Source organism: Lissotriton helveticus, chromosome 10 (assembly GCF_964261635.1).
Source record: "Lissotriton helveticus chromosome 10, aLisHel1.1, whole genome shotgun sequence".
NCBI classification, from domain to species: Eukaryota; Metazoa; Chordata; class Amphibia; order Caudata; family Salamandridae; genus Lissotriton; species Lissotriton helveticus.
Genome location: NC_136071.1, coordinates 819061490 through 819075188, shown reverse-complemented (window position 1 = coordinate 819075188; position 13699 = coordinate 819061490). Strand labels below are relative to the sequence as shown.

Here is a 13699-nt window from a genome sequence, read left to right as displayed (position 1 = left end):
ACCACCTTGTAAAGCGCCTTCCACTCTTTTAGGAACTTCTGCATTGCAGTAGGCAGTAGCACCAAGGCCCAATCACCTACGTTCAGTGTTCTCACTATCTTGCCCCTATCATAGGTTCTTTTCTGTCTCTCCTGACTCCGTTCCAAGTTGGAGTATGCAAGATCCCTCAACCTTCCCAACTTGCTCCGTAGGAGCTGGGTGTATTCCAAGAGGGACCTTGACTCCTCTTGTTCTTCCCGTTCCCAGGCTTCCCGGGTGATTTCCAGAAGGGACCTCGGTTGCCTTCCATACAGCAACTCGAAGGCTGAAAAGCCTGTCGAGCTCTGTACCTGGGCCCTCAATACATAAAGCGCCAAAGGCAGGAGTCTGTCCCAGTCTTGTTTTTCCAAGGACAGTATTTTCCGTAGGGTGGTCTTGAGGGAACGGTTATACCGTTCCACCAGCCCATCTGTCTGGGGGTGGTAGGCCGAGGTACGGATTTGCTGTATGTTCAGGGATTTTGTTACCTCTTTCATTAGCCGGGACACAAACGGTGTACCCTGGTCAGTGACTATCTCTTTAGGGAACCCCACCCGAGAAAATAACTCCAGAAACCTCTCCGCTATGTTCTTAGTCGTGGGGGAGGTTAGAGGGAAGGCTTCCGGGAAGCGGGTGGCATAGTCCACGATGACCAGGGCATAGGTGTTCCCTTTGGAAGAGCGGGGTAACGGTCCTATGATATCCATTCCCACCCTTTCGAATGGTTGTCCTATTATGGGCATAGGCTGTAAAGGCACTGCCGGGGATCTCTGGGTATTCCTACGTTGGCATACCTCGCAGGTTCTACAATAGGTGCTAGCTTCTTGGTATACCCCTGGCCAAAAGAACCATTTCGTAATGTTCTGGATCGTTTTCTCTGCCCCTGTGTGCCCCGCTGTTAAATGTGCATGAGCGTAATATAAAACTTGTTCGCGGAAATCCTTAGGTACCAGAAGCGGTCTGTGTTCCCCCTCCCTTCCTTCCCTGTACAATAGCCCGTCTTCCATGATGAACCTGGGATAAGGGATGTCCGCCACCCCTTGGTTGGCATGTGCGGACTCCAAGGCGTTCATGAGGGTGGAGTCGCTTGCCTGGGCAAACCGGAAATTTAGGTCTTTCGTCCAGGGCTCTGCGGTGAGGAGGGTGTCTCGGGTCCTTTGTGACATCTGGGGGAGAGTTCTGAACATGGCTAAGAAGTCCGGATTGTCGACTCCCAGGATCAAGTCCTCTGGGAGCGTCTCCACTGCCCCAACCCGGACTTTACAAGCGGGTCTACCTATCGGTTGTATAACCACCTCCGCCAGGGTATAGGGCTTAACATCCCCATGAACGCATCTGATGAACACCTGCTTCCATGGGTTCTTCGCTAGGCTTCTTTCTGGGGCACATACAAGCTATGTGGCCCCATTCGCCACAGTCGAAACATTGGGGCCCTTTCATCACAGGGAAGTCGGGTCTGGTTGGTTTTGGTCTTGGTGCTTCCAGGGGGGGTCGGTGTTTCTTTTCCGGTTTCGGAGGTACCGGGGTCTTTGTCTTATCCCCTTCCCAGGGGTAGGCCTTGGGTTGTGCCCTGGCATACGTGGAGGCCATTTCGATTGCTTGCTGTGAGGTCAGTCCGGCATGTTGCTTTAACCACCTCTGTGTCCCGTAGGGCAAGGCCTCCATGAACTGCTCTAAATATATACAGTCCATAATCTCCTCTTTGGTCTTCTCCTCGGGTTTGATCCATTTGTCTGCGGCTGTCTTCAAACGGTAAAACAGGGTTTTCGGATTTTCTCCTGTTGCACCTTTTTCCTTGCGAAACCGGACACGGTAGGCTTCGGCGTCCATGCCTAACTGGTCCAATATGATAGCCTTGATATCACGATATGGTGTCGCTCCCGTAGCGTTAGCCACTTGGTAGGCTGCCTGTGCTTCACCGGAGAGAAGGGGCGCCAGGAAGAACGGCCACTTCTCTTCTGCCCAACCACATGCGCGTGCAGCCCTTTCAAAATTTGTCAGGAAGGCATCGGGGTCTTCACCTGGGTGGAATTTTTGAAGGGATACCACGGACGGATGAGGTACGGGAGCCCGTCGGTCGGTCAGTGGCATACTGCTTGGTTCTTTCAGTACTTTATGTAGTCCCTCTATCTGCGCGGACATTGCTGATTGAAATGTCTCGCGATCCGCCTGGGCCGACGTCATCTGGCGTTCTACTGCCCATTCTAGTTTCTCTTGGCCCTTGATTAAGTGTTGAATTAGCTGGTCCATCTCTATTGTCGGGATGGAGGGCTCGGATCCCACTTCTGACACCAGTTGTGGCGGTTCAGAAGGAGGGACACTGACAACAGGGTGAGGTAAACGAGGTTTTATTTTTATGAATGTCTTTTTCTTTCGCTGGGACCTCCTCTCTCTTGCTAGGGTGGCTGGATCCAAGGTTGCCGATAGGTCTCTGGCTCTACGGGGACTTGCTCTTCCGTCTTCCTCCTCCAAGTCTCGGGTCGGGTTCCACCGCCACATAGAAGACAAGAAGAGAGAGGCTCTCAGGGTTACTGGTCCTGCCTTCGACGTTCCCTTGGGGTTACAAGGGTAAGTGAGGACACCGGTGAGAGAGTGCTCGACCTGTATACAGTGTAGGGGGAAGTGAGGGGACTTAGTGAGGGAGTACGGTCACAGGGGGTTTACTTAAACAAGGGGGTTTTGGAAGGGGTTCTGTAGAGCTATACACTATTTACACAGCACCTCCGCACTTTCCCCACCAGTCTGCTACCCTTTCGCGCACCTGTGAGAGCCACACTCCTCCTCTTCTCGGAGTGTGGCTGGGCGCAGAGCGGTATCGCGGGCCTCCTGGCGCCGCTCCTCCGAGACTCTCCTCGTCTTCTTCCTCTGTCCTTACTGCTCTCTCGTTCTCTTCGTTCTGGGCTTTCTCTTCGGTCGTCTCCGTCCTCGCAGTGTCGGGCAAACCCGGTACAGCTTCTTCCGGGTTTATGTTCACTCCGCCTCGCCACGCGTCATAAGGGGGCGTGACCGCCTGACCCATTCCGCATTCACCGACATTGACAAAGACGTCATAGGGGGTTGCGGCTTCCCTCTCGTCATCGGCGAGGTTAAAGGCACAGTCCTCCGGCTGGGTCCACCATTCGTCTGACTCCGGTCCCCATGCAGTCTGTGGCAGAGAAGGGGCGTGAGTACCATTAGGCTTCCACCAGTCCTCCTCAACACCCTCCACCCTGCTACAGACTGTCATGAAAGCCAACCTGTAGTAAGCAATAGGCTTGTCAAACCACACTTTAAATATTGGTATTGTCCACAATCTGTCCTTTTGACAACAGGCAAAGTGATCTGTAGCGGGCAAAACCTAAAATCAATACTTGTTGGCAATGATGCTCCATGATGTAAAACTTGAGCTAGGAAATACTTGATCACCAGGATGACATCCCATCGTGCCATAATTGAAAACAGATTTCCTCACCTCTCTTCAGAGTAACTTTTGAGAGCCCGAAGTCTGTCAGTTTAATGTGGCCGACATTGGAAATCAGCATATTGTCTGGCTTCAGGTCCCTACATATAGGAAACAAAAGAATTAATTTTAATGCCATCCACAAAGATACAAATTCAACACTAATTGTGGACACTGCAGCAGTGATAATGCAACTCTTATAGGTTCACACTACGCAAACAGAAATATACAAAACCCACTATACTTTAAAGGTGAACGTGATGAATGTGCCTCGTACAGTAAGGGGATCTACCTTTCAAATGAATAAATCACCCTTGGACCCTTCTTATTAATTAAAACCACTCTAATATAATACAGGTACTCAAGACCTTAAATGATATGTCCATTGCTTTGTAGGAGTTATTGGTATCTACTTACAAATTATTATGTCCAATTGTGTCAGAGAATATTACCCCTAGTCCCTTCAGTGCGGCACTCTGAACCCATGTCACTACAATGACAAAGGGAAACCATTATGGACTTTGGTGTTTGGGGCATTGGGCCAACCAAATGAGGGTACCCTCCTTCACCATTTCATAGTGTGTACCAACCAGAAATATGTTGCCAGGAGCCCTAACACATGGATTTTAAGTAAATGAATTTAAGCTCATATGGATTCAGGGAGACATGTCAATCTGTGTATTTTTTCGCCGTGTGAGGGGGCGTGGCCATAAAGGGGTGGGACTTATTGCCAAGCAACACTTCTAAATGCACAGCCCACCCCCTACGACAAGCCTCCGCCCTTCCCAAGACTTCCCATTCCCCCCACAAAAAAACTAAATCCAAGCTTTTGAGGCTGCCGCCGATGTCCTAGGGAGGTTTCACACCAGGTAATAGAAATCGGCTAAGCTAAAACTCCAAACAATTGGCTGGAAACCTACTCTCTGCAGGGGTTTCCAGCTAAGTGAGATCCCACGGTGTGATATTAGCTCCTCATCTGGTGAACGTGTGAAAGGAGCCGATATAATGGGCCACACGGATGCACAGTGTGAGTTGGAAGGTCTGTTCAGTATACTAATGCCCATCCACAAGGATGATCGCTCGCTTTAATGGAGGCTAAAAATGCAAACCCCTTATGTCTCCACCAAGTACAAAAGGATTCCAGTCCTTCTGAAGGAGATAAAGGTCCAGGTAATCTTATGGAACAATTCAGTGATTCAGGAGGACCTACTGTTTACCTGCTGCAGCTCTTGGATTTTCTTTTTTTAAAATAATATTTGTATTGGTATTTTACACATTACAAACAAAAAACAAGGGATTATAAAACGTTGTGACATATAACGAGTAGGAAGTTACACTGGCGAGCCAGTAGGGACGCGTGATTTACACTTTTGTCTGCCCCACGTTTCTGCAACCGACATTAAACATTTAACATTGAACATATAGGTGTTTGCGAGTGGCCGCGTGTTGTGACGTAAAGACAAAACATAGATGTGTTTGGCAGCTGTTTAGTGTTAGATTACACTCTCTTCGCTGGGTTATTAGCAGTTGGTCTGGTGTGTACAGTTGTTTTATGGAGGTTTGTATGAGCTGAGGAATTTGTCTAGTGTTGACCACATTCCTCGGTCTGGGTTTCTCCAGGGTGTTTGTCTTAATGCAGTGATGTCTGCCCCTCTTAGGGATGTGACCCAGTTCAGCCACCCCTTGAAAGTGGCTTTGGAGCAGTCTTTCCACTTGGCTAGTACTGTTTTGACCACAGTCGTTAGGAGGAAGTCTAATAGGTACTTGTCCTGCTGTGTGGCTAGATCTGTTGTGATATGAGCGGTGGTTGTTATGACGAATGAGTGTTCTAGAGTGCATCCTAGGGCGTTGCTGATGAAGCTAAACACCTTCCCCCAGAATTTGCTAACCTTACTACATTTGAAGATGAGGTGTGCCAGGTCCCCCCTACTGTGCCGCAGGTCCAGCAGCTGTCGTCGCCTCTCAGGCCTAGTGATGCTAGGCGGGGTGGTGTCCAGAATGCTTGGTGTAAAAGCCAGAATTTGGTTTGTGCTAGCACAGGGGATATCATGTTTTTTGATGTGGTCGCCCAGAAAGTTTGGAGTTCTTGTTCTGTGAGGTTGGAGCAGAGTTGCTTTATCCAGTAGGTGCTGTTTTTTGCGTTTAGTTTGGAGGATCCTGGGCGGAGGAGCTTATACAAGTGCGAGACCTGGTGACCTGTCTTGTTTATGTTTTCCATGTACTGGAAGATTGAGGGCTTGTGTCTGGTTAGTTTAGATTTTGTAAGGGCTGTCTTGATAGCTAAGAAGTTGTATAGTTACGTAGCTAAGAAGTTGTATAGTTCCACTTTGGGTAGGTCGTGGCGAGTTCTCAGGCTATTGAACCTTTGCGGCAATCCTTGCTTCTCCAGCTGAGCTGGGTCTGAGAGACCTAATTTTTTCCATGTGTGCATATCAAGGGTCTTCCCTGTATTTAATTTTGGGGTTATCGCTAAGTGATTCCCAGAGCGAGTTCCTGAAGCTGAATTCGAGCTTCCGGTCTACTTTGAGCAGCGCCTGCCTTGGGATCTTGAAGATCAGGTTGCTCTTGTGTGCTTGCTTGTTGACTGTGAGGATAGTTAAAGGGTCTGCATTATTTAGGATGGCTTTCTCTATAGAGAGCCAGGTTGGTGTGTAAGGCTGTTTAGTCAGTACCCAGTGCATTCCTTGTCTGGCTAAGAAGGCTTTCTGGAAGGTTCTCAGGTCCGTCACATTAAGTCCCCCTAAGTTTTTACCTAGTCTGAATTTTTGGAGGCTGATTCTGTTTTTTTTGTCACGCCATATAAATTTGTTTAGCATTCAGTCAATTTTTTTGTGGAATTCGTCTGAGAGCCAGGGGGAGCATTCCAGCTAGGTAGTTAACTATGGGAGTGACCATCATCTTAACAGTGTCCACTCTGCCCCACCAAGTGATGAACTTGGGCGACCAGGTTTCTAGCAGACCTTTTATCTTTTCTAGAGTGGTTTTCTCATTCTGCTCCAGAGTCGATCTTAGCGTCCTGCGAAAGTGGATGCCTAGATATTTGACAGAACTAGGTTGCCAGGCCAGCCCGGAGGAGCCCAGTACTTCTCTAGTTGTGTGTATGTTGAGGGGCATACATTCTGATTTGTCTCTGTTGAGTTTGTAGCCTGAGTGTTTTGCGTAAAGTTCGATGATGTGCATGAGTGCTGGTATAGAGTGAGCGGGCTTCTCCGTTATTATGAGTAAGTCGTCTGCGTAGGCAGCCAGTTTGGCTGTGGTGTTGTTAATGTTTACTCCCGCTATACCGCCGTTGTCAATGATATTTCTGATCAGGGCTTCGAGGGCGAGAAGGAACAGCAGAGGGGATAGATGACATCATTGTCTCGTCCCCCTTTCGAGAATGAAAGGGGTTGAGGTCGCTCCGTTAATTGCTATTTGGGCTTTGGGGGATTTGTATAGTACCATGACTTTCCGCGTGAAGCTCTCGCCCAGGCCATGCGCCTGCATGCTTTTCTCTAAGAAATGCCCGGATACTCTATCAAAGGCCTTTTCTGCCTCTAGCGTTATGGCTACTGTTGGGTTGACTGTTTTGGAGGAGTGTTCTATAACCTGGCAGAGAAGTCTTGTGTTGTCGTGGGACATGCAGGTTTGTAGATAGCCTACCTGTGAATGTCCAATTAACTGTGGAAGCACTTTGTTTAATCTTGTAGCTAGGATCTTGGCGTATAGCTTGCAGTCTAAGTTTATGAGTGATATAGGGCGGTAGTTTTTGGGCTATCGTGGGTCCTTGTCTTCCTTAGGTATGACAATTATATTGGCTTGTGACATTGATTCCGTCACTGTCCCCTCCTTCCCACAGTGGTTAAAGACTTTTCCCAACACTGGAACTAGTTGGTCTTGAAAGGTTTTGTAAAAGGGCGCGGTGAAACCGTCCGGTCCCGGGGCTTTGCCGTCTTTTAGTGCCTTGATGGTTGTAGCGATCTCGCTAACTTTTATGTCCTGGCCTAGAGCCTTGGCTTCCTCTTCTGTTATCTTGGGTAGGTTAAAGTTGTCTAGATAGGCTGAGCAACCCTCCTGGTCTAGGTTTTCATCTTTTTTGTAGAGTTCTTTGTAGAATTCCATGAATGTGTGTATGATTTCTTTGTTCCTCGTGTGTGGCTTGTTGTTTGTATCAGTGATTGTAGAGATACATTGTTGTCTTTGCTTGTATTTGAGGTATGACGCAAGTGTTTTGCCCGCTTTATTAGTCTCGCATAGGTTGATTGGTTTGTATTTCCTGATCCACAGACCTGCCCGTTCGCTCAGAATTCTGTTGAATTCGTACTTTTTCCCTGTGAGTTCTACGAGTGCGGCTGCATTTGAGGTATCGCTAATGTGTTTCCTCTCAAGTTCTTTGATGTCCTGTTCTAGTTGGTTTAGTTCTGCTCTTGCTTCTCTATCTCTCCTGGCTTTGATTTCTATCAGCGTCGTGATGGTTGCCTTAAGGGTGTCCCATAGGCACTTTGGGTCTGTGTCAGGTACATCGTTTTCTGCTATGTAATCCTTTATGGCTTTCCCTATTCTGTCTTTGTCCTCTTTTTTTGCCATGGTTATGTTGTTAAATCTCCATCTGCGTGTGATGTGCTCGTTGTGTCTTCCCGTGAGTTGTAGGCTGATGCATGAGTGATCTGAGATTGTTCTGGCTGCGATGTCTGTGTGTTCTATCAGGTGTGTGTGTGTGTGAGGCTGAGATGAGGATGTAGTCTATTCTACTGTACGAGTTGTGCAGGTTAGAGTAAAAGGTGTGGTATCAGGGTGTTGCAGGCGCCAAGGGTCCTCTAGGTTGAACTTGATGAAAGTGTTTTTAAGAGTATCGAGGGATGCCGGGGGGTCGGGTTTGTGAGCCTGCCAGCACATTCATGTCGCACGGCTGGTAAGATTCTATTTGCCTCGTTACCCCTTCCCAGTAACTGGTGTCGTCTGTGTTAGGAGCATAGGTGTTGGTTATCAGTATAGTTTTGTCTCCTCTTTTCAGTTGGGTGATCAGTAGTCTCCCCTGGTCGTCACGCTGTACTTTTTCAATAGTAAACTTGGATCTGCTATTTATCAGGGTGATGACGCCCCTTTTTTTCCCTACAGCCGGGGAGCAGGCTACCTGACCTATCCATCTCGCTTTGAGCTTGCTTGTGTCTTCTCTGGCTACTTCCGTTTCTTATAAGAGGACGAGGCCTCCTTTGGTCTTAGCTAGGTAGTTAGCACTTTCTTCCTCTTAATCGGGTGATTTAGACCCTTGACATTGAGAGAGACTATCTTTAGGTCAGCCTGCAGAGCGTTGTTGTTATTTTGCGTCATGGTTTGTGGGGCCTTGGTGAATGTTGATGTGTGTAGTAGTGGTTTGAAGAGGTGGTTGTTTTAGTGCGTGTGATCTAACTGAGCATTTGTTACTAACTAGGACAAGGACGTGGACAAAACAGAACAAAAAGACGATACGGATGGGACTGACAATATGTACACCGATACCCCTCTCCTCCACCCCCCTCCTTACTCCCCTCCCTTCTCCCCCCACCCACCCCTCCCTGCAGCTTTGTCGTGCAGTAGACGTGCGACAGCAAGGTCCCTCCCGCCCCGCTAATTCCCCCAGGATATTCAGAGGTCGCCTTGAGCTGTGCATAACATTGGCCTTGCTGCGGTCGGGTGTTGGTCTGTCTGTTGGAGTAGTCCCTCCATTGCTAGTTTGTCGATACAATGACCCCCCGTATGAAAGTTAAAGGATACAGTCATTCTTGTCTTGGGTTTCGTCTGTCCATTCGCTTCTTGTGCATCGGTGTGTAGGTCTGCGCTCTGCCAAGTCTATGGCAGGCGTTCCATGAGGTAGATTATGTTGTGCAAAGGATTTTTGGTGCATACATGAGGTAGATTTCTGGTAAAGTCAAGTAGTCTTGTCTTGTTCCCACAAGGTAGATTTGCTGTGCAAAGGATTTTTGGTGCATCCCTGAGGTAGATTTCTGGTAAAGTCAAGTAGTCTTATCGTGTGTCCATTTATTCCGTGCGAAACTGAAGACTGGCATCTTGTGCGTCTACTTAGTCTGTAGAGTGGTATGGTGAGGCACTTCTCTTGCTGGTGGGTGTTGACGTCTCCATAACCTGAGTGGTTGGGCCATCTAGGTAGCGAGCTAGTTCCGTGGGTTCTTCGAACGTTAGTGTGACTCCTTTGTTGGTTATTCTGAATCTTGTCGGACCAGCGAATGAAAAGGTGATGTTCTCTTTCTTTAACCTATCTCTTAGGGCTAGGAAACCCTTTCTGATGTCGACTGTGGGTTTTGAGTAGTCCTCAGTGAGGATGAGTTTGTTTCCATTCCATTTCATTGCAGGTTGTGATTCTTTCTTGCAACTCCGAAGATAGCTTCAGTTTGATGTGATCGTAGTGGTTTGCATATTATTGGTCTCGGACTTGTTCTGTTAGAATGTCTTATGGCTGGAACTCTGTATGCTTTGTCTAGTTCGAATGGGTTCTCGAACCTCAGGTTAGTCATCTTGGGAATGAGGTTTTGCAGGAGTGACACACACGAGCCTGCCTTATCTTCTTCGCCCTCTGGTACTCCCAGAATTCTTATATTTCCTTTTCTGCTTCTGTCTTCGAACTCTGCTGCTTGCTTGCGGAGGTCCTTGGTAGCCTTAGCTATGTTGCTGATTGCCTTTCCGGTGAGCTGTGATCTGTCTTCAATATCACTGACTCTCTGTTCTACTTCGGAGAGCCTGTTGTTCGCTGTGTGAATATCCGCTCTTACAGCTGCCAGTTCGAGCTGGATAGCGTCCGTGTTATTTGTGTGGTTTTTGCTAGGTCGTGGACTTCTGCACGTTTTTTGAGGATACTGTCCAGAGTACTGCTAATGTCTGATTTTTGTTTTATTGGTGATTCAGAGACTACTTCTGGTTTCGTCTTTTTCTGCAGTTGTTTCCCATCATTGGCGGCCATTTTGGCTATGCCCCTTTTTGTTAGTAGGTTGTCGAATCTCTTACCACCTCTTTGTGGAGGTGGAGGGACTTTGTTCCTCTGTGTTCGGCCACTCTGTGAGTCTTTGCTCTCCTGTGGGTTTGCTCTTATATGTATATTCGGAAGTTGTTGTGAGTTCTGCTTGGATTTTCTTAGCCCGTGGCTATCTGGTTCGTTGACCTTGTTATGTGGACTGCCTGGTTAGTTAGCTGATGTTTCCGTGGTTGGACTTGCCTGGTTTGTCTCGCTCAGGGTTGGCTGTTAGTTTTGTGGGTCTTTACCTTTGCCTTTCGTATTCTGTTTGTACTCGGGATACCGTTGTACCTGGGGACCACTTTGGTTGTGTTTGTCCTTTTGTTTTCCAATGATGGCTTGTTGTGGTTTGTCTTGTTTGCATTAGCTTTCGCTGGGCTGTGCTCTTTTTGGCCTTTTCGGTTACGCTTTTCGGTGTAGGTAGTGCTTGAGTGGGATGCGCCTTGTCGCCCTGAGTGGCCCTCTAGCAAATGGCTTAGTGTTACTTGCACGCAGCTGGTGGCAGGTAGTAAGCTCTGGTATGGCTTTAGCTTTTGTGCTGGCGCCTCAGCGATGTTTCTTTCCTCCGCGCTAGTTCTGTTCCTCATTGGGCGGGTCTGATCACGAATGCGGCCTCTTCTTATTGTTTGGATTTCCTCCTTCTCCGAATTGGTCCGTGGTCGCTTCTGATGTTTCCTGCTTACTTTAGGTACGAGGTTTACGAGCATGTGCGATACGAGGCTAGTGGCTGTATGCTCAGGTCCTCTCTCGTGCCGCTCTCCGCTGGATTAGGCTGCTCAAGATGGAGGTACTCCTCGTTGGTTCTGGTTTCCCCCTCTGTTGGTCTGTTATGTCTGCGCTCTTACACCATTCTTCCTTGGGTGTGTCAGCGCAATATGGCGCCGCCCGTAGTTAGTTTTCGGTTTCTTCTCCGCTTGACCCGCCTGGGCGCTGCTGCTGTGCCCAATTGCGTTTATTTTTTCCTATGTAAGGTCGGTCAGCTAGTGGGAGCTTGACGTCGAAATTGGGTCGACTGGGCTGCTTGATCGCACCTGTACCTTCCTTGGGAGCGTCCTGGCTGTTTGGCTTTCCAAGATGGCTGCGCCCAGTAGTTTCGTTTCACTTTCTGCACGCCGATGATGATCGCGGTTAGGCCCTTGCCGGGGTCTTGGAAGCGGGTACACTGGACTGTGAGAACAGACCTCTTGGTGGCGGTTCTCCGCTTGGTTGGACAGCTCGAGGGTGGCGGTTCGTTTAGTTGTTTCCAGCTTCTCCCTTCTCCGATCTGAGTTGGGCACTGTTAGTTCTCATTCCTTTTGTCCGCCTCTCCCCATTAGTGAGTTGTAATTTTTCTCTCATAGAGGACTTTGTACATTGCCCACAGACCTTAGTCGTACCTTACGCCGCCGCTGCGGTGCTTCAGTGGGCGTTTCTTGCCCGCCGCTCTTCTTTGGGTGTGTCAGCGCAAGATGGCAGCGCCCTTGGTTGGTTTCTGTTTCGCCTCCTCTCTTATTTCCGGGTCAGGCGCTGGCTATATAGGCGCTGACAGTGAGTCCAATTGTTTCCCCCTTTTTTTTGGCAGGTCGAGCAGTTAGTGGGAGCTGTAAGACTTGTTAGGGCTGAACCGACCGCTGCTGGCTACCGCCTTTCCCCCCCAGGGTGTGCCCGGCTGACTGGTTTCTCAAGATGGCTGCGCCCTGCTGTTACGCTTTAGTTTCACTTTCTGCGGACTGATGGTGATCACAGTTTGGCCCTTGCCGGGGGGATGGGGAGTGGGGTATTTCGCCTGGGGATGAGGGGATGCGAGCACTGAGATCTTGTTGTCTGTTCTCCGAGGTAGACTGCTTGCACTTGCGCCTTCGTCGTATCGCCGATTTGTTTACCTCTCACAACGCCTTCGCCGCCATTTTGTTTTTTTTCCTTCTGTCGGGGATAGTTTCCTTACGCCAAATTTGTTAGTTACTTCGTAGGTGTTGTTCTGTATCGCTGATGTCCTTCTGCTCCCCTGTTCGGATTTAAATTTGGTTAGCAGGTGTTGCGCTTAGGATTCGTTGTTTGTCCTGGGTGTAGCGGAGCTCTGGACTTGGGCAACTCTCCCCATTGCCGTCCAAGCCACGCCCCCCTCCCCAAGCTCTTGGATTTTCTGCCATGTTGCCAGACTCCGCTCTTGTGTGAGCCCTCCTACACCTGGAGATGCTCAGAAGCAGTGACTCCTTGACAGCTCCCCATACTATAAACTCTAACTTTTATCCACCCACTCCCATTTTCAAATCATACATGTCGAACAATACATAGATGTGAACTGGTGCAGGTCAACAGGGAAATGTGTGCATCAAGGAAGGGGATGTGATTAAAATATGAGGTTTGGTGCCCATCAGTGAGGTTGAAATGAATATCTTGATTACAAATGTACATTATATTCCTGGAGGGCTGTCATATGGAAAGAGAGATAGGGCATAGCTTATTCGAAAAGAGGTGATGTTGTATGGAACATTAGATTTTAATCTGCAGACATACGCTATTTTTGCAGACAACTGTTGAGTCTGTACGTTTTCATGCATGTTTTATTTGCACTGTTATTGTGAGAATGACATGCATTTTTTTTTAACTTCTAGCCATAATATTCTGTAATGACAAATTTATAAAAATGCTTAGGAAACACAAATTAACCAAGCTTCCCTTTCATATTCTTGATGGGTCATATTCTAAGACCACACGTAGGTCCTTAAAAGCTCTGGTGTGCCTCAAATTGAAACATTCCGACTAGCTACAGTGAATCACCAAACCCTTGCAGAGGCACACTCATGTAAACACCATGACAACTATCCATCGTCACACTAGGATGTCTGCCAAACAACATAAAAAGGGGATAGGTACACAACACTACATTAGTAGTTTTGTGGTTAAAAGGCTCAATTTTAAAAAAAAGTCCTAATTTGTGACAACAAGTTCTCTACTCAACACCTGTTGTATTCTTTAGGTCTGGTCCAGGTGTGCTTTAAAGCTTCAGTAACTGTGCTGCAACTCTTGCACCAGCATAGGTTTATAGTTCAAAATAACGTGATTCAGAGAATCAATTGAAATAGATGAATTCTGCATCTGCTCCTCTTAGAGAGTGGCACTAGACCACGAGATAGCTAGTTACAGACATGAATATGGCTGTAACTGTACTAGCTCTATGAAACTGCACTGAAAACGTTATACTACCAGATACACATTAGAGTGCAGTTCTAATAGAGCAGAAACAGATACATGAAATATGGCCACAAAATGGTTAA

At 48.0% G+C, this 13699-nt stretch overlaps 1 protein-coding gene across 2 annotated transcripts in view; it reads right to left on the bottom strand.

The window, feature by feature from the left end:
- The window catches only part of MASTL (microtubule associated serine/threonine kinase like), a 293083-nt gene that overhangs the window by 229330 nt on the left and 50054 nt on the right, over positions 1–13699 (bottom strand). For both annotated transcript variants that reach the window (XM_078663403.1, XM_078663404.1), the window contains one exon: positions 3470–3558. In XM_078663403.1, coding sequence (XP_078519529.1) covers positions 3470–3558 — 89 coding nt within the window. The remainder of the gene's footprint in view (positions 1–3469; positions 3559–13699) is intronic.